This window comes from Cricetulus griseus, chromosome 6 (genome assembly GCF_003668045.3).
Source record: "Cricetulus griseus strain 17A/GY chromosome 6, alternate assembly CriGri-PICRH-1.0, whole genome shotgun sequence".
Lineage (NCBI taxonomy): Eukaryota > Metazoa > Chordata > Mammalia > Rodentia > Cricetidae > Cricetulus > Cricetulus griseus.
In genome coordinates this window covers 113,161,120-113,186,383 of record NC_048599.1, presented here as the reverse complement: position 1 = coordinate 113,186,383, position 25,264 = coordinate 113,161,120, and the positions used below count along the sequence as shown (strand labels likewise).

Genomic DNA, 25,264 nt, shown 5'->3' with positions numbered 1-25,264 from the left:
AAGGACCCCTTTCCCTTGGCTCGGGGCGCTTGGCCTCACAGAAGCTAAGTCGTCTGGGTACCCGTATCTCCAATAAAGCCTCTTGCAGTTTGCATCCAAGTTCGTGGTCTTGCTGATTCCTGGGTGCGGGTCTCCCTCTACGAAAGTACCTCTTCGGGGGTCTTTCACTGAATGTGTCTTTAGATAGCCCTGTCCTGGTGGTATTTTCAATAGCCACTAACCTTTCCTGGTACAGTCTGGGGTTTGTAAATTGGCATGGAAATTTAAAGCAGGTTCTTTAACACAAATTAGTTATATATGGGAACGGTAGGTATTTTTTCTGTTTTGTTTGTTTGTTTGTTTGGGTTTTTTTTTCTTTTCCATCTTCAGTTGTCTTTGTGCAGCTTATACGAAGATAATTGTTCTGTTAACTGAATACCACTCTGTAATTGCAAAAAAAAAAAAAAATGCAGCTGTTTTGTTGACATTCTGAATGCTTCTAAGTAAATACCATTTTTTATTAAAAAAAGAATCTTTGTGCCTTTAAAAATACTGTTTGCCTGACATAATTTCAATCATTTTTGTTTTTCAATATAAAATTTAACTCTTACGGATGGAACTTGTTTGGAACATTTTAAAATGTCCATTTTGCCAATTTCTGCTTTATAACTGAATCTTTCTTTCATTTGCACTCATTTTACATTTAATGTAGGTACCAATAGGCAGAATTTACATTTGTTATTTTGCTATGTCCCTCTTTTCCCTCCCTCTCTCCCTTCACACCCCCATCCACTCCTCAGAAAGAGTAAGGCCTCCCATGAGGAGTCAATGAAGCCTGGCACATCAAGTTCAGGCAGGACCAAGCCCCTCCCCCTGCATCAATGTTGAGTAAAGAAGGTATCCCACCATAGGGAATAGACTCCAAAAAGCCAGTTCATGCACCAGGGATAGATCCTGGTCTCCAGGTGACAGAGATCTGCCTGTCTCTGCCTCCCTAGTGCTGGGATTAAAGGCTTGCACCACCACTGCCCCACTCTATCCCTTGTATTATTATTCTTAGCTTTGGTCTTTTCACAGTGTCCCTGATCTCCTGGAAGTTTTGTATTATGGCTTTATTGGATTTAACATTTTCTTTGACTGATGAATCTATTAACTCTCATATCTTCAATGCCTCTTCTGCCTTCCTAATTTTTAATAAGTCCTTAATACATATATTTTTGCCAACAGACAAGAAACTTTAAAGAGAGTCACTTTAAAATTTTAGAGTTTTTTTTATGTGTATAGTTGTTTGCCTGCATATATGTCTGTGGTCCACATGTGTGCCTAGTGCTCAAGGAGGCTAAAAGAGTGCATCAGACTCTCTGTGTAACTGGAGACACAGATGATTGGGAACCATCATATGGGTGTTGGGTCCTCTGAAACTTCAGTCAGTGCTCTTAATAATTGAGCCATTAAATAGAACATTTCAAAAAATATCCTCTTATGGTTTATGCAGCAAATCCAGTTAGGGAAGACAGGATCTCCATTTCAGCCTTGGTAGAGGTAAGAAAGAACTGCTGGCTGACTGCTTTGCTCATCTGATCTTCAGCTTGAACCCAAATATCTGTCTCTGGATTTTATTAATCATGTTACATCTAGTCAGAGGGAAAGGGATCTACTAAAGCTCTAAAACTGTCATGAAAGTGAATAAAGGAGGAAGAGTAACTATGTGAAGGCCATTACACAACCAGGGAAAGGGCAGATCCAAAGGGACTTGTAAAAGCCCAGATAGCAAAGATTCCATCCCCAGCATCCCCAAGGCAGCTACTTGTTTCATAGTAATCTTTGTTTTTCTATTACTTCATTACTGCTAGCTCTAGTGTTATCCCCCGCCTATGCTTTTCCCTCTCTAGTTTTGAAAAAAATGTCTTATACTGTAGCCCTGGCTGGTCTAGAGCTTTCTATGTAGACTAGGTCAATAACAAAATCATGGCACTCCTCCAGCCTCTGCTTCCACAGAGTTGGGAATACAGGTACGTGCCACAGTGCTGGTTAATCGTTATTGTGAACTTGGCTATATTTAAAATCACCATGGAAACACACCTCTGGAGACACCTAGAAGTTTAACTGGGCAGGGAAGGCCCATCCTAAATGTGGGGGCATCATTCTATAAGCTGTGATCTGAGATTGCATAAAAAGGAGAAAATTAGTGAACACCTCTCTCTCTCTCTCTCTCTCTCTCTCTCTCTCTCTCTCTCTCTCTCTGTGTGTGTGTGTGTGTGTGTGTGTGTGTGTGTGTCTGTGTCTCTCTCTGTGTCTCCCTCTCTCTGCTTCCTCATTATTAATTGAATTGTGGGAAATTTATGACAGTGTTAGGGTTTCTATTGCTGTGAAGAAACACCATAACCAAGCCAAGTCTTATAAAGGAAAACATTTAATTGGGCTGGCTTGCAGCTTTAGAGATTTAGTCCATTATCATTATGAAGAGACATGGAGGCATGCAGGCAGACATGGTGCTGGAGAAAGAGCTAAGAGTTCTACATCTTGATCTGCAGGCAACAGGAACTATGACACTGGGCATAGCTTGAACATAGGAGATCTCAAAGCCCACCTCTACAGTGACTCAGTTCCTTCAACAAGACCACACCTACCCCCAACAAAGCCACCCATTCTAATAGTGCCCTATGAGCTTAAGGGGGCCAATTACAGTAGACCTACCAGAGTGGGCTTGGGCAAAACAAACCCTTTCTTCAAAATGTTGATTCTTGTCAGGTATTTACTCACAGACATGAGAAAACCAATATTACATCAACTGCACCTTGCCTTAAGTATACATTAATTTAGCAATCTTGTCCTTTGATTATAAACACACATATATATTTGAGCATTTTATTTTTTTAAAATTTGATTTATTCATTTAATTATGTGTGTGTATCCATGTGCATGTGTAGACTTGCCTGTGTGTACACAGGAGCCAGAAGAGGGTGTCAGGTGTCCTCTTTGATCATTCTCCACCTGTTCCTCGAAGGCAGGGTCTCTTCTTGAACTTGGAGCTTTCATTTTAGCTAGGCCAAAAGTCTGTAAGCCTCAGCAACCTTCCAATACTCACTCTAATTGAAGCAGAGGTTGCAAGGGACTGTAAGGAATGTCTTCTGGCTTGTTAGGAGAGTGCTGGGGTGTCCAGTCCTCACAGTCACTGAGCAAACACTCTTAACTGCTGAACCACCATTCTAGATGCTTGCGTTTTGAGCAATTTCTCAGTGCTTGCTCTGGAAATTATAATTGAATTTTTCTAGTATGGATAAATTTACTTAAGTTGAATACTGTATGAAAGCCTTGTGTTACATAATTTCATTTCCTTCCTCTTCCTTTGTCATCATACAAACTCTATCTTTATATAAAATATTCCTATCCACTATGATTTGTAATAGTGACATGACAACATGAGCAAGATCTAAGCAAGCTCAAGCCACACAAAATCCAGCATAGAGGTGAGAAGGTGGGTACCAAATCCCACCCTTACCTTAGGAGCTTTTAATAGCTGCAGGGAGAGGGAGAGTCAGTTTTCTTTAATCATGTGACCCTTGTAGGTTCAACCACATCTAGAGACTAGTTGGGTAACACAAAATGGACTAGATGGGGAGGAGTGGTTCCAAGTTGGGTCAGAAGACAGGGAAGGTTTGAGAGAGGGATGAGTTGAAGGAGTGAATAAATAATAGTTTAAAATTTTTGTATGTATTTGTGTCTGAGAATGCCGTGTGCATAGTGCTCTTGGGAGGATAGAAGAGGTCATTGGATCCTCCGGAGGTGGAGTTACAAGCAGCTGTATGTGAGAGGCCCATTTTGGATGCTGGAAAATGAACTAGGATCCTCTGGAGGAGCAGTAAGAGTTCTCAGCTGCTGAGCCAATTCTCCAGCCCCTGAAGTGTCTTTATTAATTTTAGACAGGGTCTGTGTCAACCAGGTCTTAAATTTTGCTTTTAGATTTATTTTAAATTATGTGTAACTGTGTGTCTGCGTGTGGATATGTGTGGTGCACTCAAGGTCAGAGTAGTCAGATCCTTTGGAGCTGGGGTTTCAACCTGTCCTGGGTGCAGGGAAACGAACTTGGCCCCTCTCCAGGGGTAGCACAAACTCTTATTAACCCCTGAGCTATCACTCTAGGCCCAGGAACTCTTAACCATATTCTTAGTCTTCCTTGTGGGTTTTACTAAAGAAGGGGCACGATTCTGTAATCTGTTCTCTTCCTTCATCCAATAGATCCATCGAGATATTTGATTTAGGAATGCCTTGTTTTTTTGTTTTTTAAGTTTAGAAACGCTTTAAAGACGAATATTAGCATACTTGAGAAAGTGGGAGTAATCCGTAAACAGGGTGAATGACCTAAATGGAGACTGTATCCAGCCCCAGGGTGTGATAGAAACTTGTGAATATTAATTTCTTGGGTAACTGTTTTTTGAAGATCTAGCACAGAGCAAAGATAAAAAGGTAAAAAAGGTCGTCTATTGATAATTATGTAGAGAAATAAGTAATTTTTTTCAATACTGTAAACAGCTGAACTTAAGAGGCGGGAACAGTGGAAAAATGTCAGTTTTCCTTGAGATCTACAATTCTCTTTAAGCAGTGAAGGCAAGAAGAGGTAAACTGGGATATGGAAAAAGCTTGTTTATCTCTAACCCCCCCCCCCCCGACGTTTTTTTTCTTCCCATTTTCTTCTCAAGCGACCAAGATAAGTTTAATTCAAATTTTTACTTTTTGAGGAGGGCCACGCCGCCAACCTCAGCGAGGTCGGCTAGGCGCCCTGAGAAAAACAGGAGGGCGGATCCGTCCGCCTGACTTCCGCCTCCCGGGGACTGGGCGAGCGGCGGCCTGCGCGTGCGCCATGCGCTCCTCCCCCCAAGCCCGCTCCTCTCCCCAGCGGTCTCCAATTGGCGGTGCGGGAAAGGAAGCCGAAGGGGAGCCGGGAACCCGGAAGTACTTCTCGGCAGAGGCCTGGGCGACTCTTTTGAATGGAATCGGGCTGATTCATCGCCGGTTCTCGGAGCCAGGTCCTTGTTGAGTGTGAGGCGCTGCTCTCGCCGCCAGGTTGCCACAAGGCCAGGTAAGGTGCAGGCCGCGACCTCCCTCCCGGCGGCCTCAGCCGAACCCCGAGGCGGGCCCGGGCAGGTCCGGGAGCCAGCCGCACTAGGCCGCCGCAAGCCCCGGGCTTTCCTGAGTCACGTTGCCCAGCCAGGTTGCCGGTGGAGTCTGGGGCCTGAGGGAGAGCACCGGCCTCTTGGTCCTCTCTTCCTTTATCTCCGGGTTTCTGGCAGAGTCGGGTCTGGATGTCATCTCCTTCTGCTTCTCCCTAGCTTGGGGGCTTTTTCTCCAAAAACTGGCAGAACCTTGTTTATGGCCATGTGTGTTGGTCTTCAGTTCCTCCTGTGCTGAAAAACTTCCATACAGTCCGAGGAAGCAAAGAAGAGAGGATGGACTGAATTTCAGTAGAGTGCGAGTTTTCATCATCGATTGTTCTTTAGGCTTAAAAACTCCAGAGAGGCATTGCTTTTAATCCTGAATATTTTCTAAATAAAGTTTGGTTACTCTTGCTATGCCATTATTTGCTGTATTGCTCCTTTTTAGTGCTGGTCTGTGGATTGGTTACATTTCCTTATTGAGCAAAGTAGAAATCAATACCGCTGCTGTGAGTTATCGGAACTCAGTTTTCCTGTGAATGGAGCTCAGTGTCTGTCAAAAGAATAGCTTCAGCATTTCAGAGGAGTCTTAAATTTTGTGACGGTTTGTTCACTTATTAATTTATTTGAAGATAAGGTCTCTCTATTTATGGTTGGTCTAGAACTAATTATAATTATGTACACCATGCTGGCCTTAATCTTCCACAGCCCTGCCTCGGTTTCCCAAATGTTGTAATTTCAAGCACAGAGTGAAAAAAAAATGGGATTAAAATGGCAACAAAGTTCCACTTGATGGCGAACGCTTTTAATCCCAGCACTCTGGAGGCAGAGGTAGGCTTGTTTTTTAGTTCAAAGACATCCTGGTCTACAAAATGAGTTCCAGGTCAAGAGGGCTACACAGTGAGGTCCTGTCTCACGACAAAATAAATAAATAAATAAATAAATAAATAACCCAAACAATAATAGAGATTTCTATAAAAGGCTTTAAAATTAGCCAAGAAATACAGTTGTAGTGTGATCACTCCCAGCACTTGGGAGGAAAAAGGTTAGGGAATCGCCACAAGTTTGGGGCAGCCTAGTCTGTGTGAGCTGATTATAGGCCAGGCAAGGACAGAGGGAAAGACCTTGTTCTCTAACTTCAGGTAAAAGTATATGTGGGATTGTTTTTATTGTTGTTTGTTTGTTTTTGAGATAGTGTCTCCCCACACAACCCAGGCTAACTTCTAACTGGTGTGATTCCCCTTACCTCAGCCTCCCCAGTGCTGACATTATAGGAATGTTCCTCAACACCCAACCCAAAAGTTGGTTGTACTGCTGCAAACATAATGTAAGTAAAGCAATAAGACAAGTACCTAGCTATGTTGAAATTGGAAACTGTGATGGAGTGTCAGTGAAGATAGTCAATGTAATGGTGGTCTTCTTGCCATGTTAGCTCAATAAATGGTTTGTTTTAATGTTTGAATTGTATGATTTAGGGCCTAGAGAGATAGCTCCGTGGTTAAGAGTATGTACAGTGGTGTACATCTTAGATCCCAGCACTCAGGAGGCAGAGGCAGGCTGATCTCTGTGAGTTTGAGACCAGCCTGGTCTGCAGAATGTTCCAGGACAGCCAAGTCTACACAGAGAAACCCTGGTTTCTGTTCCCAGCACCCACATCCAGTGGCTCACAACGGATTGTAATTCCAGCTCTCCAGGCGTCTTCAGACAACTGTACAAATGTGCAGGTACCCACCCACCCACCCAGACAAAATTAAAAATAATACAGAGAGATTATTTGACTTAAATTGCTTAGTTGATTGGTTCTAGAGCTGTTCTTAACTGTATTACTGCCTTTTCCTATTGCATTCTTAAATCTTGAGTGTACAAGGTAGTACTTTGGAAATATTTTGCTTAAATGTTTTAATTAGTGACAGTGCAGTAGCTATATTTCTTCTAAGACTAAATTCTTAGTCTTCTAAGTGGGGGTTGGAGTGGAATCTTTTTTTTTTTTTTTTTGTTTTGTTTTTTTTTTCGAGACAGGGTTTCTCTGTGTAGCTTTGGAGCCTATCCTGGCACTTGCTCTGGAGACCAGGCTGGCTTCAAACTCATAGCGATCCACCTGCCTCTGCCTCCCGATGGAATCTTGTTTTTTTAAATACTGGTTGAGAGAGAGAGAGAGACAGATAGGGTTGGAGGAGGGAGAAAGAGTCTGGACAGCCTGCAGCAGTCAGGTCACCACTGTGGGTTCTGGGGTTCAAACTAAGACATCAGACTAGGCAGCAAGCTCTTTCCTGCTAAGCTATCTTGCTGGTTGCTCCCAATCTTGCTTTTAAATTTTTGTAATTCCAGTACTCAAGAGGCAGAGGTGGTAGGATTGCTGCAGGTGTGAGACCAGCTTGGTCTGTAGCAAGGTCCAGGCCAGCCTGGGCCATGTGGTGAGACCCTGTTTTAGAAAATCCAAAAGGTGGAAAAAATTCTAATTAAAGAATTAAATTTTCACCCTTTCTGGCTCTGATTCTACTGGATAAAAAGTAAGGAAAAAATTCCTACCTTCCACAAATCAGAGAATAGAGAATTGAAGATGTGGAACCTATAGTGAGATCACAAATATAGAGTAGCTTAAAAGGATTTACTATTAGTTTGAAATGATTAATATTTATACAGAGGAATAGGGAGTAAACCAGTGAAGTAGGAGACACAACGATAAGCCTGAATGACTAAACACTTTGTGATTTTGTATGAAGAGTTTTCTTTTTTTTTTTTTTTTTTTTGGTATGTTAGCCCTAGGAAAAGTTTGAAAGGTTGAAGAGTTCAAATTAATGCAACTTAGAAGGATCTGCTTTTTTAGGTAGCCATTGTTTCAAATCGTTCTTGTAAATAATTTGAGAAGTGATTTAAAGCTAATAGGCACATGTTCTAAATTTGCTTCGTTTTAGTCAAGATAAGGTTAAGTGGTGAGTCATCAACTTTCAAGTAGATGCTTGTTTAATACTCTCTGCTGTAAGGGTAAATGTTGCTGTGTGTGTGATGTTGTAGTGGGAATGTGAAAACACTTCATATTGTGGTAATAAATGTGTTAAGCAAAATTTTCATATGGGGTGGAGAGAGAGCTCAGTGCTTAACAGTACTTGTTCTTGGAGAAGACTCAGGTTCAGCCCCCAGCACGGATACGTTGGCTCAAAACCATTTGTAACTCTAGTTCCAGGGGATCTGACACCCTCTTCTGACCCCGCACATCCACACATGCAGGCAAAACACTCATACATATAAAAAATAAATTAATTAAAGAAAATATCAAAGCAAATCTATTATGACTGGGCTCTTAAATCCTCAGTTTTTTTGATAGGTGTAAGCTTAGTTTTAGATCTATAAACCTTGTACATTGCTTCTGTTTCTGAGAATTGAAGGTGTTCTCTTTTAGCCAAGTGGTGGTGATGGCTCACACCTTAATCCCAGCACTCAGGAGCAGAGACAGGCGGATCAGTGTCAGTTGGAGACCAGTGTGAGGGCTACACAGGGAAACTCCCATCTCAAAAAACAAACATAAAAGTGTTCTTTCGTGGTATAGTGCAGAGTTTAACTTTTGAACCCCTTTGCTGAATTCTGAAAATGTACGTCTCTGTCTCCAGTGTGATGAGTTTATTTCTGTGACATACCTGGGGTTGTGAGGTCCACTAAATGGCTTCAAAGTGAGAAAGAAGGGTAGCCCTTGTAAGATGGTGAGTGCTGTTGATACATAGCAGGTAGCATTCCTTGTATGCTTATTATATACCTATGATTGTGTTGAATGTTTTCCTGTGTGCATTGGCTTCTTTATTCTTCTAAGCAGCTATGTGAAGCATGCTCTCTTTTTTGTCATTTTGTGGATGAGGAAATTGAGGAGAGGTAACTGCTGCTAATGAGTATTAGAGCCAGTTTGCATTTTGGTTCTGTGGCTGCAAGATGATAGCACTTAACCCTCATATACTAAGAAGAGTAGTTGTCTTATTTATGTTATCCCAGTGGACTGTTTTTATTTCTTGCACTTTTAGATCATTTTGCTAATAACTTAAAGATAAGAAAAATAAAGGATGGTGAATATGATGTTTGAGATGGTAGTAAGGTGTGGTGTAGCATATGTTAGTGCTTATTCTGTAGTTCTGATTGTGAAAGTATAGGGAGCTCCGGTGGGCAACATGCTTTGAGTTAAATAGCTGCTCACTATTCACCATATATGAACCTGGAATATATGTCTCTTGTGAAGATGAGTTCAATAGAAGTGGAGCTATAGTCCAGTAATAGAATGCTTGCCTAGCATGGAAGAAGCTCTAGGTTCAATCCTCAGGGCTGCCAAAAAATCCTGAAAGTGTAAGTACAATTTTATAGGACTGTGTGAGTATGTGTGAATAAAATAGACACAGTAAATTTTATCATTTTAACTTTTTTTTTCTTTTTTTTTTTTTTTTTTTTGGTTTTTTGATACAGGGTTTCTCTGTGTAGCTTTGGAGCCTATCCTGGCACTCGCTCTGGAGACCAGGCTGGCCTCGAATTCACAGAGATCCACCTGCCTCTGCCTCCTGAGTGCTGGGATAAAAGGTGTGCGCCACCAACACCCGGCCATTTTAACTGTTTTTGATGTGTAGTTCTGCAACATTTAGTATATTCTCTTTGTTGAATCACTGACTACCAACCATTTCCACAGCTTTTCATTTTCCCACTTATAATATTTTTAAAAACATTGACAGCTCAGGATTTTGTTGAATGAAGGAGAGCCATCATATTTGCCTCAATTGTAAAACATCTTATTTTTAGAATTATAAATACCAATTAGAATTGACAAATGGGATTACATGAAATTAAAAAGCTTCTGTACAGCAAAAAAACTTATCTGCAGACTGAACAGACAGCCTGCAGAATGGGAGAAAATCTTTGCCAGCTATACTTAAGACGGGGTTAATATCTAGAATATATAAAGAACCACAAAAATTAAACACCAAAACAGCAATCCCTCACTACAGTGTACACACGCATAGACACACACATAAATAAAATGAATGTTTGTTAAGGAAAAAGCAGCCAGTCAATAAATGGGCTATTGAGTTGAACAGAGTTCTCAAAAGAGGAAACACAATGGTCAGTAGCTATTTTAAAAGGTTGTAAGCATTTTAGCTACCAGGGAAACAACAAAGTAAAACTACTTTAAAGATTCCATCTCATCTCAGGCTCAGTGACTTAGAATGACAACAAACACCCATGAGAATGCTGGGGAAAGGAAACTTATTCACTCTGTTGACAATAGCAAGGAAATAGAACTAGTCTCACTGTCCACCAACAAATGAATGGACAATGGAAATGTGACCCATACAGTGGAGTTTTTTTACATTGTAAAAACAAATGAAATTGTGAAATTTGCAAGAAAGTGGATGAAACTGGAAAATAGTACATTAAGTGAGGTCACCCAGGCTCCTAAAGACAGATACCATGTGTTCTTTCCATTATGCTTATCCTGTCTTTTAATTTTATAAATGTGATTTGCATGAGATTGAGTGTGGGTAAAGACCGGGAAGTAGATGGGGGTCTATTAGATGAGGAAACGGAGGTTAAGAAAGGATGTAATAGAACAACTATATCGTGAAAGTGGGAGGGAATACTGGGAATGGAATGGTGTTCATTGGGGAGGGCACGAGAGGGGGAACCAACCAAAGTCAAGTATGTGTGGAAATGCTGTGTGTTTATTTCATCTAGTAGACTTACTGTGTATTTCATATAAGTGGAAGCACATGTCCCACTGCTGTGATAAAAACACCCTGGCAAAAATCAGCTTAGGAAAGAAAGGAATTTTATCTTACAAATCCAGATTGGCCAGTCCATCATCATTTCAGAGAAGTCAGGTTAGTAATTTGAAATAGGCAGTCACTTTACATAAACAGATAATAACAGAAATGAGTGTATGCCTAGTACTCGGCTAGCTTTCTTTTCTTACGTGGGACCCCGGACCAGAGAATGGTATTGCCCAATATTTGGGTGTGTCTTTTCATATAAATCAAGGCAATCATGGCAGTCAAGACAATCCCCTACAGACCTGCCCATAGGCCAAACTAATCTAGATAAGCTTTTATTGAGACTGTGCTCAACTCCGTGTAATTCAAGGTTATATCAAGTTGGAAGTTAAAACCATCACATATGACGTACCACATTTTAGGCCTGGTTCACACCTCCCTTCCTTTCTCCCTTCCCTACCCTCCCTCCCTCCTTTTCTTCTTGTGCTAGGGATTGAACTCAGAGCTTTTTACACACTAAGGCAAACACTCAGTGGCTGGGCTACATTTCCAGCCCTTACATGTTTGTAGGTTCAGCCAAGTTGCAAAATGTGTCATTGCTTTGTTCCTTTTTATAGCCAAGTAATATTTCATGTATTCTACTGTATGTATATATGATAAAATTTGTTTATTCATTGTGTGATGGGCATTTGGACTATTGCCACATTTTGACTATCGTGAATACTAATGCTATACACATGAATAAAATAAAATAACATGTCTTATTTTAAAGACCTGTTTTAAATTTTTGTGGCATATATCTAGGAATAGTAATTTTGCATTTAAATTTTTGAACAACTGCCAAATTGTTTACAGAACTCCTTGGTTTTTAATTTGAAAATTTTTCCTTAGGATATTGTTATTTCAAGATGCTTAGCCTCAGATTTTGTATATAGCAATGTTTCTCAATTGAGAGTGATTGTGCCCTTCCAAGGGACATTTACTAATGCTTGAAGACATTTTTTTTTATTGTCACTGTTAGCCATTTCTGCTAACATATAGTGTGTAGAGGTCAAAGATAATTGTTTTTTCTTTTATTTTCTTTTTTTAAAGTTTAAATTGGAAACAAGCTTCTTTTATATGTCAGTCCCAATTCCCTCTCCCTCCCCTGCCCCCCTCCAACCCCCTATCCCATGCCCTTTAGGCTCCCCAGGGAGGGTGAGGCCTTCCTTGGGGGATCTTCAAAGTCTGTCATCATTTGGCACAGGGCATAGACCCTCCTCTGTATGTCTAGGCTAAGAAAGTATCCCTCTGAATGGAGTGGGCTCCCAAAGTCCATTAGTGTACTAGGGATAAATACTGATCCAGTACCACAGGCCCCATAGATTAACCAGACCTCCAACACTGTAATACATTGGACAGCTCCCACAGCATAATTCAAGGTTCTGGATGTCAGTAGTACCAAAGTTAATGCTGATTTTTGACCTGAACTTTACTGTCATCAGAGATGAGAGTGTCTGCTACTATGCATTCACTTGGGATTCTGTAATAAGAATGAAACTTTTTTCCTCTGTTTTTATCCCTTTTCGATTGTGGGTGGAAAATGTAAATTTCTAAAATTTTGAAGTGTGTTCAGAGAGGGAAAGAGGGAAGTAAAGATGTAGTAGTGTTTGTAGCCCATTATTGTCTTGTGATTTTTGACAAGGTTTTATTGTATAGCGTGGACTGCTTTGAAACTCAGGGTCTCCTGCATATTTTTGAAAGATAAATTAATGCTTTGAGCAACACAGTAGGAATTAAAGGATGATAGTGTTGCTGTGATTTATTTCTCTCTCGAATTTTATACAGTTCTTAGCACTTTATATTTTTTATTATTTTCATCATAGTTGTGAATAATTAAAGGATGCAAGGATCCTGGAAGTCAAGTTTTCAAGATAAAAGAAAAACAACACTGTAGGGTTCTGTACAAGTATGTACAAGTATAGAAATTTTTATTTGCTGATTATATAAGAAAGTGATTCTTATTCCTTTTAATAAATAAATATTCTTTGAGGCACCTCTAGGAACACTGAAAGCAGTCCTCAAGGTCAATGGCAAAAGTAAAATACATAAACACAATGTATCCTAGTAATCTCTATGCCCAGTAACTGTGTAGGTGGTAAGTCCATGCTCTCAAAAAAACAAGAGCTGACAATGTAAGAGTGTTTGCCTAGCATGGGTGAAGCCTCTGGTCCAGTCTCCAGCATTGGGAGAATGCTAACTTCTATTTCATTTGCAGAACTTTGTTTCTTTTAAAGGTTCTTTGGGGAAGGAGATATAAAATGTTCTCAACTCTCAATTAAGTACCTTTCTTTTTTAGGAGAGAGAGAGAAAAAAAAAACTACTTGTGAAAAATTATACCTTCCAGAATTAGCAAGAATTGGAGTTAATAAGGAATTTGTCAAATTCAACAAATTGAAGCCTAATACGAGTTATAGTTACTGAACAGGTAAGGTTTAAGACAGTATTTTACCTTTAACTGTTGTTTTAGGATCTGATAGATGCTGTGTAAATGTATTATTTTTAACAGGCATCAAATTATGAATATGTGTGATAACCAGATTTTAGGAAGTTGTGTGATTTAGAATATTTATCAATATATTTCTTTTCCAAATGTTAGTATTTTTATAAAATGTGTTCATCTTAAGTGTTTTAATTTGTTAAATATCTTTTCTTGTTTGCTGAGACATCTAATTTTGTGAAAAACACAAGTTTGACCTGCCAGATTTTCTTTCCCTCAGCTCCCCACATCCCTCATGTATATTCACAGCATCTGGAGTCTCTGTAATATCATTAGAAACAGCACAGGGAAAGTAGATAAACTAACACAGCTGGGAATCGATGACTTTGGCCTAGAGTGAATCTGTGTATATGTATTCTGAAGTGTATGTTGCTACCCCCATTGATTCTTTAGTTCTGTGAGCTTGAAATGGTCCATAAGAATTTTAGAGAAACTATCTTGAATATTTTAAAATATACAGGATTGTTTAAAAGTGATTGTACTGAATGACTATTTGAGTTGAGGAACTTGATGGAGATGTCATTTATAATTATAATTAGGCAGATAAGTATGGTTGTGAACATTAGATTTGGTCTAAAATACCAAATTTTCTTGCCTTTTCATTTCTACAGATGAATTTATCTGTTGTGACTCTCACAGACAAGTTGTATGAAAGAAAAAGTCAGACAAAAAATATCTGTAGTTCTGTTTTTACACAATTTGGAAGTAGCAGAGATATTCTGTTCCTTTAGAAGCCAGAATGCCACCTGTCTGGAGTGGTAGAAACTGGAAGAGGGCTTCAGAGTCATTTCTTTTTTAATATAGGCAATGGTGTCATCAAACGAAGTGCTCACTTTGTGAAGTGTCCCCTGTATTATCTTTTTATGAAGTTCTGATTGTTAAATATTAGTAGGATTAAATTGTTATCAACTGGTTCAGCAAACATAATTGGTCAGAATTGTAATGATTTAAGTACATTATTGAGGTTTAGTTTGCAGCAGTTCTAATTGGTAAAGCATGAACAAAAATTCCCAGTTTCATAACACTTAGTTTATATTATAATGTGATGATCTAAGTATACATTTAGTAAAAAGGTGAATTTTAAGGCACAGTAGTAGTTTTTAAGTAAAAAAATGTTACTTTGTTTTCATTTTTACATACTTTGCTTTACTGCTATTCTTGAATAATTTGATTCCTTGTTCTGTATCCGAGGCCATGTAAGTACAACTGTCATTCTTGTTTCTTTTGTGAGCTTCTCATACTTATGAGTATCCTCTTTAGTTATTCCAGATGCTGAAGACAAACTCATATCTCAAAGTTGTTATAATTAACCCTGAAATTGTGATTGAGAATAGCAGCCATGAAGGGATGTGTATCTCCACAACATCTGAAATAAGTGTATCTGCATTGGGTTCTAGAACATTATCTTAATGCATTTAATGTTTACTCTATAGTATTTTCTTTTAATATAATGAGTTCATTTTTAAAAAGCCTTTGATGCTAATTCAGAGATCCGTAATCTACTCACAATGTCTTTCACATGTAGTTTTGATGATAACTGACAAGCTGTAAGTTAATTAGCACAGCACTTACTAATGAGGATGTTAAAATTTAATTTAAAAGTGTAGATTTTTATTTGTACACTCTGCACAAATTGAAGGAAATTCAATCATACATATGATAAGCATTCCAGGCACTCCCCCCCAAATCCAGGTGCTTTATTAGATAACAATAAGAAAATATAATTAACTTAAGGATAGCAAAGTTTTGAAAGTATGCTAAGATTGCTTGTCTTTAAAACTGGGGATAACCCAAAACCAAAGCAGTGAAATAAGGTCTGTTAATTAGCATGGAAGACAGCTTCTTGAATTAATATGTGGTGTTAATTAACAGGAAGTCTGATGTTGTGTTGTAATTACCACCAATATTTTTGACATACTGAGTGACTGAAGGTGAATTATATAGATAGCAATTGAGTAAACACTTTTGTGCTTAGGAACATTTCCTTTGTTTCTGTTTTCTAGAAATATGGACAGACTTCTTAGACTTGGAGGAGGTATGCCTGGACTGGGCCAGGTTAGTATATAGACTGTTTCTTAGTGTGTAAGCAACAAGCTTTTATGTCCTTATCCAAAGAGAAAGAACCAACAGACCATCTTGTGGTAAGGAACCACATACCTTATTGGTGGTGTAACATGAAGTAACATTGGAGACATTTTTATCCTTTTCTCCTGGTAATAAAAATTTTTTGTTGTTTAGTTGTTTGGTTTAAAATGGTGGGATATGTGAGCTTATAAAGTTGCCTTTTCAAATAAAAAAACCCAAACTTAAAACATGTTATTTTTGAGTTATAAACTTTTTAATGTTATACATGATTAATATAACATGGCATACTTTTTAGTGGATCAGAAAATGAATTCATTGACTCAGTATGCAGTCCTAACTCTTCTGCCAGTAGTTATGATGCATGGGTGAATTGATAATAGCTTTTTTTCCTTTGAGTTTGATATTTTATGCTTTCTTTTATATTGATAATTAAAATTAAGTGATCTTGCAGTTTTAGTATTATTTATTTTGTTCAGTGCTACTGGGCAGTTGATTTCTGGATAGGTTTGTGTCAGAAGGTCTTCTCTTTGCCTCCAGGTAAATAGCTATTTCTCTTTTTTGTTGTGTTGAGGCTCAAAGCCAGGCCTCACATGTGCTAAGCTTTGCCACTGGTCACCACACCCAGTGGTTTGCCTCTTTAAGTTCTGATTATATTTCTGGCTATCCATTTCCTTAATGAATGAAAGATATTAGGTATCATTTTCTGCCTGCAACTTTGGTCTCTTAGCTTCTAGCTGTCCCTCATTTCTATATTACTGTAGTGTTTTGTCTTCTTTCATTCAAACTAAGCTGTATTTAGAGGAAGAAACATAGTTTTGAGACTTAATAAATAATTTTTTTGTGTGTTTTAAAATCACCTTACAAGAGTCTCGGTTAGGCCTGTCATGGCTTTTCATTGATAAATGCTTTTAGAAGGTGATTCTCTTTTATAGTATGCCAAAGCAGACTTAGTTTTCATTTATTTTTGTTAGTTTTGAGCATTTCTTATGCTTCTTTATCATTAGCCAGTTTCATCATGAGACTTAATTTTCTTTGTCTGTGTAAATTCACTTTCTGTCATGGAAATACCACAAATTTATGTGCAAATTATAAGGCATTGCCTTAGCAGAAATCTTAACTGAATTTGAGTCATATGTGAATACCAAAATAACTTTCCTTAATTATTAGATATAAGTTGTTATTTATTCATGTTACAGATCTTCTCTGAAAAATTGCTGTATATGAAATACTGGCCACAGATTGAGTTATATTTTTTCACAGTCATCTCTATACACCTTTATAGAATGTGGAAAACTCAGTGTTTGCTAAGTGATCTCTCCTTTGTTTCTGATTTTATTAGCTAGCCTCACGGCTTCATTTTGTGTGTTTGTTGTAACTTTAATATGTGTTACTAAAGAACTGACTTATTTCATGTATTTCCTCTCTCTGGTGAGATGGCAAGCTCTCAGAAGATAATGTGGAGGGGTTCTTTTTGTGGTCTCTCTCTCTCTCTCTCTCTCTTTCTCTCTCTCTCTCTCTTCAAATATAGGTGGTCAATTTGTTTGTTTCTGTCTTAAATTTCACTCTATTCTTGTTTACTTCCTGTTGGGAATGTTGCAGAACAGTTCAAAGTATAACCAGGAGTTGACATCAGACCATAAGGTATGGGCTTTGTCTTCAACAAAATTGCCTTGATTTTAGAGGCTAGCTGCACTGCAGATGTTTCCAGGTCACCCATAGTTTGGCCCACTAACTGTGTACTTGTAGTCCTCAGGACCCCTCAGTTTTGATAATTTTCTAGAAAAACTTACAGACCGGAGGGTACTATTCTTATAATTAGAGTTTTGTTATCAAGGGTAGAGATCAAGACAGCCATCTAAAAGGGACATTTGGCAGCAAAATGCAGTGCTTCTGTGTCTTCTGTAATCAGAATGTGTCGCTGTTTTGCAAGTCAGTGTGTTCACCAGCTAGGAAGCTCCACATGCTTTAGTGGGCCCTAAATAAAGAGTATGTATTGAAATCTCAGTACCTATGCTTGTTGATTAAGCCATTGGCCAAAACTGAGCCCAGTCATCCTCAAAGTCCCTAATTTAAATCACATAGTTGATCTTGTTTGATCTTTGAGTGGCTACCTGATGCCATGTGAGAGTCATTAAAGAATTAGTTACTACCACAGCCAACACTGTCTTTAGGAAGTCCCAAAGAGTTTTGAGGCTTTGTGCTGAGGACTCAAAGAGCAAATTATATAACCAGATTTGTTTTCAGTAGCAACCTGATTATTTATATGGAATTAATTCGGTATTTTGTCTGAATGTTTCTTATGCTCTTTATTGCTAGTTTGTTTGTTTTTTTGTGGTATTGGGGATTGAACCCGGGGCGTCTGGTATGACATGACAAGTGTGCTACCACTAAATTATATCCCCAGTTGTGGTGCTGATAGTTTTCATATTCCCTGCCCAGAAAAAACAATCCGGTTATCCATCACCTTTGGCTCTGTCTTAGTTAGAGTTTCCACTTCTGTGAAGAGACACCATGACCATGGTAATTCTTATAAAGGAAAACATTTACTTGTGGTGGTTCACTTACAGTTCAGAGGTTTAGTCCATTATCATGGTGGCATGCAGGCAGACATGGTGCTGGAGAAGGAGCTAAGAGTTCTCACATTTTGATCCCACAGGCAACAGGAAGTGATCTGTCTCACAGGGTATGGCTTGAACATATATGAGACCTCAAAGCCTTCTTCCCCAGTGACACAATTTTTCCATAAAGACCACACCTACTCTACAAGGCCACACCTCCTAAGAGTGCCACTGGGGGCCATTTTCTTTTAAACCAGCACAGGCTTTTACAGTCTTTCTGACTCTCCTTCCACATAGCTCCCTGATCATTGAGGGGAGGGGTTTGATGAAAATATCCCATTTAGGACTGAGTGCTCCAAAACCTCTCATTCTCTGTACATTGCCCAGTTGTAGGTTTTTGTGTTAATTCCCATCTACTGCAAGAAGCTTCTCTCATGTGGATTGAGTATTACATTGATTTATGCATGCATCAGCATGTTATTAGGAGTCGTTTTGTTGCTATGTTCCCTTTAGCAAAATAATAGTACTAGGTTTTCCCCTGGGTTTATGACCTCTATCTAGTCGCAGGTCTTGGCCACTTTAGCATTGTTAGGTGTGAATTGTGTCTCATGAGCTGGTCCTTAAGTCCAAGCAATAAGTGGTTGGTTACACCTGTAATGTTTATGCCACTATTTCACCAGTATATCTTGCAGGATGGTCATTGTTGTAGATGGCAGAGTTGGTACCTGGGAGATATTGATGATTACCTTTCTCATCCAGTAGCTTGCAGACTACCTTCTAGTACCATGAATGCTAGTTGGTGGTGGGGTGAAACTTTTAGTTAGGCACTGGGTTCTCTATCTTTAATGATGTATGTATTGTCTTCAGCAGTAGGTCCTTACCTTCAGGTTGTAGAAAGCAACCAATAGCCCTGACAATAGCTTGTGATGTTTGGGGGTTTTCATGGCCCCTTTGGCCAACATATCAAGATATAGTCCATTCCTTGCATTGGAGGTTTTACTTGATTACATAAGATGTCTAGGTGGGACATTATTGCCCCTATTATTATTTGGTGGCTCCATTTAGATTATTCTCATATATGTATATATTAGGAAGCTTCTACAGTAGTAGGTGTTTCAAATGGCCTTTAGTGTTAGTTATCCCTCCCAAACATCTCCTTTTCTCACATTCCCCTCCCTATTTAATCCTCCTATTCTAGTTTCCCCTTTGTCTTGCCATAATATATTATTCTGTTTCCCCTTCCTTGGGAGATGCTGTTCTATCCTCTAGTCCTTCATTCTATATTTAACCTCTGTGGTTATTAGGATTGTGATACAAATATTGAAAGCTAACATCCACATATAAGAGAAAACCTGCAATATTTGTCCTTTGAGGTCTGGGTTACCTTACTCAGAATGATTGTTTCTAGCTATAACCATTTACCTGAAAATTTCGTTTTCATTATCTATGCATTAGTTGCTGAATATCTATGCTGTTTCCAATTTCTGGCTATTATGAATAGAGTAGCAGTGAACATGCATGAACAAGTGTCTGTAATAGATATAGTGGGTTGTATACCCAAGAGTGGTATAGCTGGATCTTGAGGTAGATCTATTCTCAGCTTCCTGAGGAACCACTTCACTGATTTCCATATTAGCTGTACAAGTTAGCACTCCTACCAGCAATGAATAAGTGTCCCCCTTTCCCTGCATTCTTAACCATCATGAGCTGTCATTTATTTTCTTGATCTTGGCCATTCTGACTGGGGTTAGAAATCTCAAAGTAGTTTTAATTTGCATATCCCTGATGGCTAAGGATGTTGAACATTTTAAAAGTGTTTCTCAGCCATTTGTGTTTCATTGATTGAGAATTCTCTGTCCTGCACCCCATTTTTAATTGAGTAATTTTCTTTTTTTTTGGGGGGGGGAAGGTTTGAGACAGTACTTCTCTGTGGCTTTGGAGGCAGCCCTTGAACTAGCTCTTGTAGACCAGGCTGGTCTCGAACTCACGGACATCTACCTGCCTCTGGCTACCAAGTGCTGGGATTAAAGGTGTGTGCCACCATCGCCCAGCGAGTTATTTTCTTGATGTTCATTTTTCTTTTGATATTCTATATGCTAACCCTCTTTCAAATAGTGAATTGATAAAGATCTTTTCCCATTCTGTAGGCTGCTGCTTTGCCTCTGAGTGTTGCTGTCCTGCTGTAAACAAGCTTTTCACCTTCTTGCGGTCCCATTTATTAATTATTGTTCTTGGTGCCCATGCTAGTGTTCTTTTTCTTTTCCTGTGGCAATGAGTTCAATGCTATTCTTCACATTCTGTTCTAAAAATAATAAGTTTCAGAGAAACTGGTCTTATAATAAGGTCCTTGATCTATTTGGAGTTGAGTTTTCTGCTGAGTGAGAGATATGGATTATTTTCATTCTTCTGCATAAAGCCATCCAGTTTGACTAGTGCCATTTGTTGAAGATGCTGTCCAGAAATAGACCCATGTATGTTTGAGAACTTGGTTTATAATGTAGGTGGCATTACTGGTGAAGCAGAAGGCCTAGTCAGGAAATGCTGTTGAATTAAGTAGATTTCGGTATTTGGGATAATGAAAATTGGATCCCATCCTTATGTATTTAACAGGTAGGTTGAACCGTCTACATAGGAAATCAAACTTTATAGTTTTGGACAATATACCTGTTGGGTGGCTATTATCATCCCAAATCAATGTAGGCATTGTTAGGAATGGAGAAGCGGAACATTTGTACTTTGACAGAGAACATGCAGTGGTTTAGCTGTTATGAAAAATAGTACGGTAGGTTCTCAAAAGATTAACGGTAGAATTTCATTATGATACAGAAATCCCATTTCTGAGTATAGGACCTAAAAATTGACAGCAAGACTACAACATACTTAAATATCAGTAGTTAAGGCAAATTTATGTTGCAGCCAAAAGATGGAAACAACCCAAATGTCCTCCAGCAGTTGAATGGGTAAATGGGATCTGGCATGTATTTATTTGCACCATGGAATATTATTCATCCTGAAAGGAATGAACTTCTGGCATGTGCTGTAAGATGGGTATACTTAGAACTGTCCTGGAACTTGCTATGTAGACTAGGTCTCAGGTTTACATAAATCCACCTCTCTCTGCCTGCTGAGCACTGAGATCAAAGATGTGTGCCATCATGATGCAACACATATTTTAAATGAAACAAGACCAGACCAAAAAGGCCATTTTGTTTTTAAAGAAACTTATATCCTTACATCCTTAGGATAGGGCAAAGATTACAAGTTGACCTTGAGCTAACATTACCTTTTTTTTTTTTTTTTTTAGATAGGATTTCTCTATGTAGCCCTGACTGCCCTATAGACCAGGGCAACCTCAAACTCAGAGTTGCCTGCTTCTGCCTCCTGTGTGCTGTGATTAAAGGTGTGTGCCATTAGTACTACAGCCAGCCTTATTACTAATTCTTTTTGGGAAAGACAGCCGTAATGCTTAAAGACTAGCAGTAGAGGAAAAAGAAAAAAAAAAATTACTACACATTTAGCAGAATGACAAATTATTAAGACAAAAAAATGAGAAAAAGAACACATTTTGTATTTGTAAGGTTAAGAATGGCCAACAAGAATATGCAAAAATACTTAGCATCACTAAATCAGATAAATGGCAAAAACCATTAGTCTTGTGGTGGCTCAGGTTGGTCTGGGAACTTACTGTCCTCCTGCTTCTATGTGTTTTGTCTTGGGATTTCAATCGTGTCGTCATCTGTGGTGGTTTGAATGAAAATAGCCCCTATAGGCTCATGAGTTTGAATGCTTGGTCCCCAGTTCATGGAATTTCTTGGGGACTATTAGGAGTTGTGTCACTGAGAAGGTTTCAAAAGCCCATGCCATTTTCAGTTCGTTCTCTGATAAAAGCTGTTTTGCCTTATTTGGGGAGTAGGAGGAGTTAAGGGTTGTGGCTCAGTGCTAAGACATTAACTAGCAAATATCTATTAAATGAACACATTGTATATGCACTAAAAATGGCTAAAGTCACTTTGGAGAGCGTTTTGAAAGTATCTAGTAAAGCAGAAAACACCCAAACTTATGTGATTCAGCAATTACAATTTTTTCACTGTAGAGATTCTTACACATTTATATCAAGAAACACTTGGAATTTTGACAAACTGACAAATGTCTGTCTGGGGAGATGTTATGAGGCACTATTATACAGCAGTGGAATGAACTAAAATCTGTATATATACACAGTAGACCTTATAGCACAAAAAATTAAGGCTGTCTAAAAACAATACTGCTTTTCAAAGGCATAGAAAGTACTATGGTGCTTTACAATATCCTGCAGTAATGGAAATGTTGCTGTATCTGCACTGTCAATTAAGCACTTGAAATGTGATGGGATGAGCCTAGGAACTCACTTAAAATTTTATATGCCTTTTGAGACCATGATATACACATATCTAGTATGACTTACGAACTCTGTTTGAATTTATTTTATTTAACTTTATTCATATGTAGCTAGTGGTTATAGTGTTGTATACTCACTTAGATACCCTATGTGAGTCATGAGAAACAAGGCAAAAGATACTTGGGCTTTCTATATTAAGTTATTTTAAAAATATATACAAACAGTGCTGGAGAGATATCTCAGAGGTTAAGAGTACTGGCTGTTCTTCCAGAGGTCCTGAGTTCAATTCCCAGCAACCACATGGTGGCTCACAACCATCTGTAATTAGATCTGGTGCCCTCTTCTGATGTGCAGGCAGAACACTGTATATATAATAAATAAATAAATCTTTAAAAAATATATATACATATACAAACAAAGCTAGGTGTGGTAGTGCACACTTTCAATTCCAGAACTCTGGGAGGCAAAGGCAGAGGCAGACAGGTTTCTGAGTTCCATGCTAGCCTGCTATAGAGTGAATTCCAGGACAGCCAATATTAAAACATTAAATAACTTCTTTTATTATTACTTTTTTTTTTTAAAGGCAGGAGCTCACCATGTGACTCTGGCTGGCCTGTTACTTGTTATGTAGACCAGAGTGGCCTCAAATTCAGAGATGCACCTGCCCCTGCCTTTGCCTCCCCATGTAACTACAGTGCCTGGCTAGAGTTAGTGTTTTGAAAAAACTCTGAAGTATATAGGTAAGTCAGAATGGAAGTAGAGAAAGCAGATCCTGCAGTGATGCTTTATAGTAACTATAGATGAGATTATCATCTTTTGTTTTCACCTTCATCTGCTAGAAAAGTTATACCATGGCATGAGCCAGCATAGTTTAATGTGTAAGGTTGGTAGTGTTTATAGCTGCCACATTTGATAAAAGTTTTAATTCTGCTATCAGCACTGGTGTGGCATGAAATGAAGAGATTTTAAAAAGCTTTTAGATGAGTTTCCTTTGTTTATGTTATCTCTGTTAAATGATAGGTTTTCATCCATCTAAGTGCCTGTTTACCTTTTTGAACTTTTTCTTTTAGTATCTGATGTTATCCCCATGCACTTACAAAGGGCTTTATCAGATTACATATATTCAGTATTTTATGGCCATAGACTAAAAAGAACCTTACTAAACACTGTTAGATTAACTTGGCCTTTTCCTTCCTGTAGAAGTAGAAGAAAAGTCAGGTTATTTTAGTAGTTTTATTTCTTCTCTTAACTACAAATAATTAGTGATTTTACTACAGAAATAGCAAAAATACATGATGTTTTTCAAACCTAGTTGCTATAGTTTCTAATCATTTTGTTAATGTGCTTGATCTGATGTAGTGTTGAGGGAGAAGCAAGGTCGGGTCAAAGATAAACCAATGAGACCATTGTCTTTCTAGTTATTGTAGTGTGATTTTTGAAAAGACACCACACTGAAAATGTGGTGCTCTTGAGGGTACTCTTCTAAAAATAAGTAGAAGCAATTTGTGTTGGAGGCATTGCAGTTAATCTTTGATATTTCATATGAACATTCTAGATGTGAGGTTTTTGAAGGGAAGCTTGTGGATATAAGATTTCAGTTTTGATCTGAAATTATATAACAGTTTATTTGTTTTAGTTCTTTGGAATGTAAGAGAAGTGGTAATGTATTTTTACTTATACTGAAAGTGTTCTGAAGTGCCATCAGATTCTGATTAGATAAAATCATATTATAAGAAAGAGTGAAATGATGGATCTGTATATCTGGTTATCTTTTTATGACATAGAACACAAAAAAGATACATATGTTTAACACAGGAATCTCAGATATTGTGGTATAATGCTAATAGTCCACATTTTTGAGGGGTGTTATGATCTTAAAAATACAAGTTGTGTTTTCTTCCTTATCTTCTACATCATGTATGTTTGTTTTTTGTTTGAGGTAGAGTCTCATTGTATAGCCTAGGCTGGTTTCTGGCACACTTTGGGCTTCCTATCTTAAATTTGCATATTGAATTTATAAATTTTCATTTCATGTTATCATTCATGTTCATCATACCCACCTAAAACTTGGGCATGCAGAACTGGAGTTGTCCTTCACCTCACACCTTCATGGTTCTTTGTGGGATTTTGTCTAGGTTGAGTGCTCCAAAAGCATGGTGTTGAGCAGAGCCGTGGTCTTTACAAGGCTGCCTTTCAGTATAACATTTTTAACTTCTACCAGTGATTTCACAAGCCTTTCCTTCTACAAGAGAGAATGCTTGTGGAAAGAGTGACCTGAGCAACTAAGGGCTCTAAAGAGGAAATGAATGGTTAGGATAACCTTACTTGCCCAGGGTGGCTCCTGGTTAAATTAGTTCTTTATCTGTTTGTATTGTAAACATTAGAGCTTGAATAGTTGATAGGAAAACGCTTATAAAAAAAATTCTGTCAGGAAGCTTGGAGAGAGCATTTGGTGGTAAGAGTTCTTCCTGCTTCCAGAGGACCCCAGTTTTACCAGCACTCATACCAGATATGAGCAACGCTAGTTCCAAGGAACCCGACACTCTTCTGGCCTTCATGCTCATTTCATGTTTACTTCTGCACAGTGCACACACACACACACACACACACACACACACACACACACACACACACACACACACACTTGTTCACTCTCTCTGTCTTTCTTGATCCCAGTGTCGCCCCCACCTCACTTCCCCCTCTCTCTTGCTGGCCCCTCTCCTCTCCCCCACCTACAGGAAAAGAAACATATATGTTAGGGTTGGGTGTAGCTCAGTGTTGGAGCACTTACCAGATAGCACAGTTCCCTGGGTTTGATTACAAAATCCAGTTGT

The 25,264-nt window shown here is 38.6% G+C and overlaps 1 protein-coding gene across 1 annotated transcript in view; it reads left to right on the top strand.

The window, feature by feature from the left end:
* Window positions 1–4,893: 4,893 nt before the first annotated feature.
* The window catches only part of Psmd14 (proteasome 26S subunit, non-ATPase 14), an 89,654-nt gene continuing 69,283 nt past the window's right edge, over window positions 4,894–25,264 (top strand). The window contains exons 1-3 of the mRNA XM_027420326.2: window positions 4,894–5,059; window positions 13,209–13,337; window positions 15,413–15,464. Coding sequence (XP_027276127.1) covers window positions 15,417–15,464 — 48 coding nt within the window. The 5' untranslated portion in view covers window positions 4,894–5,059; window positions 13,209–13,337; window positions 15,413–15,416. The remainder of the gene's footprint in view (window positions 5,060–13,208; window positions 13,338–15,412; window positions 15,465–25,264) is intronic.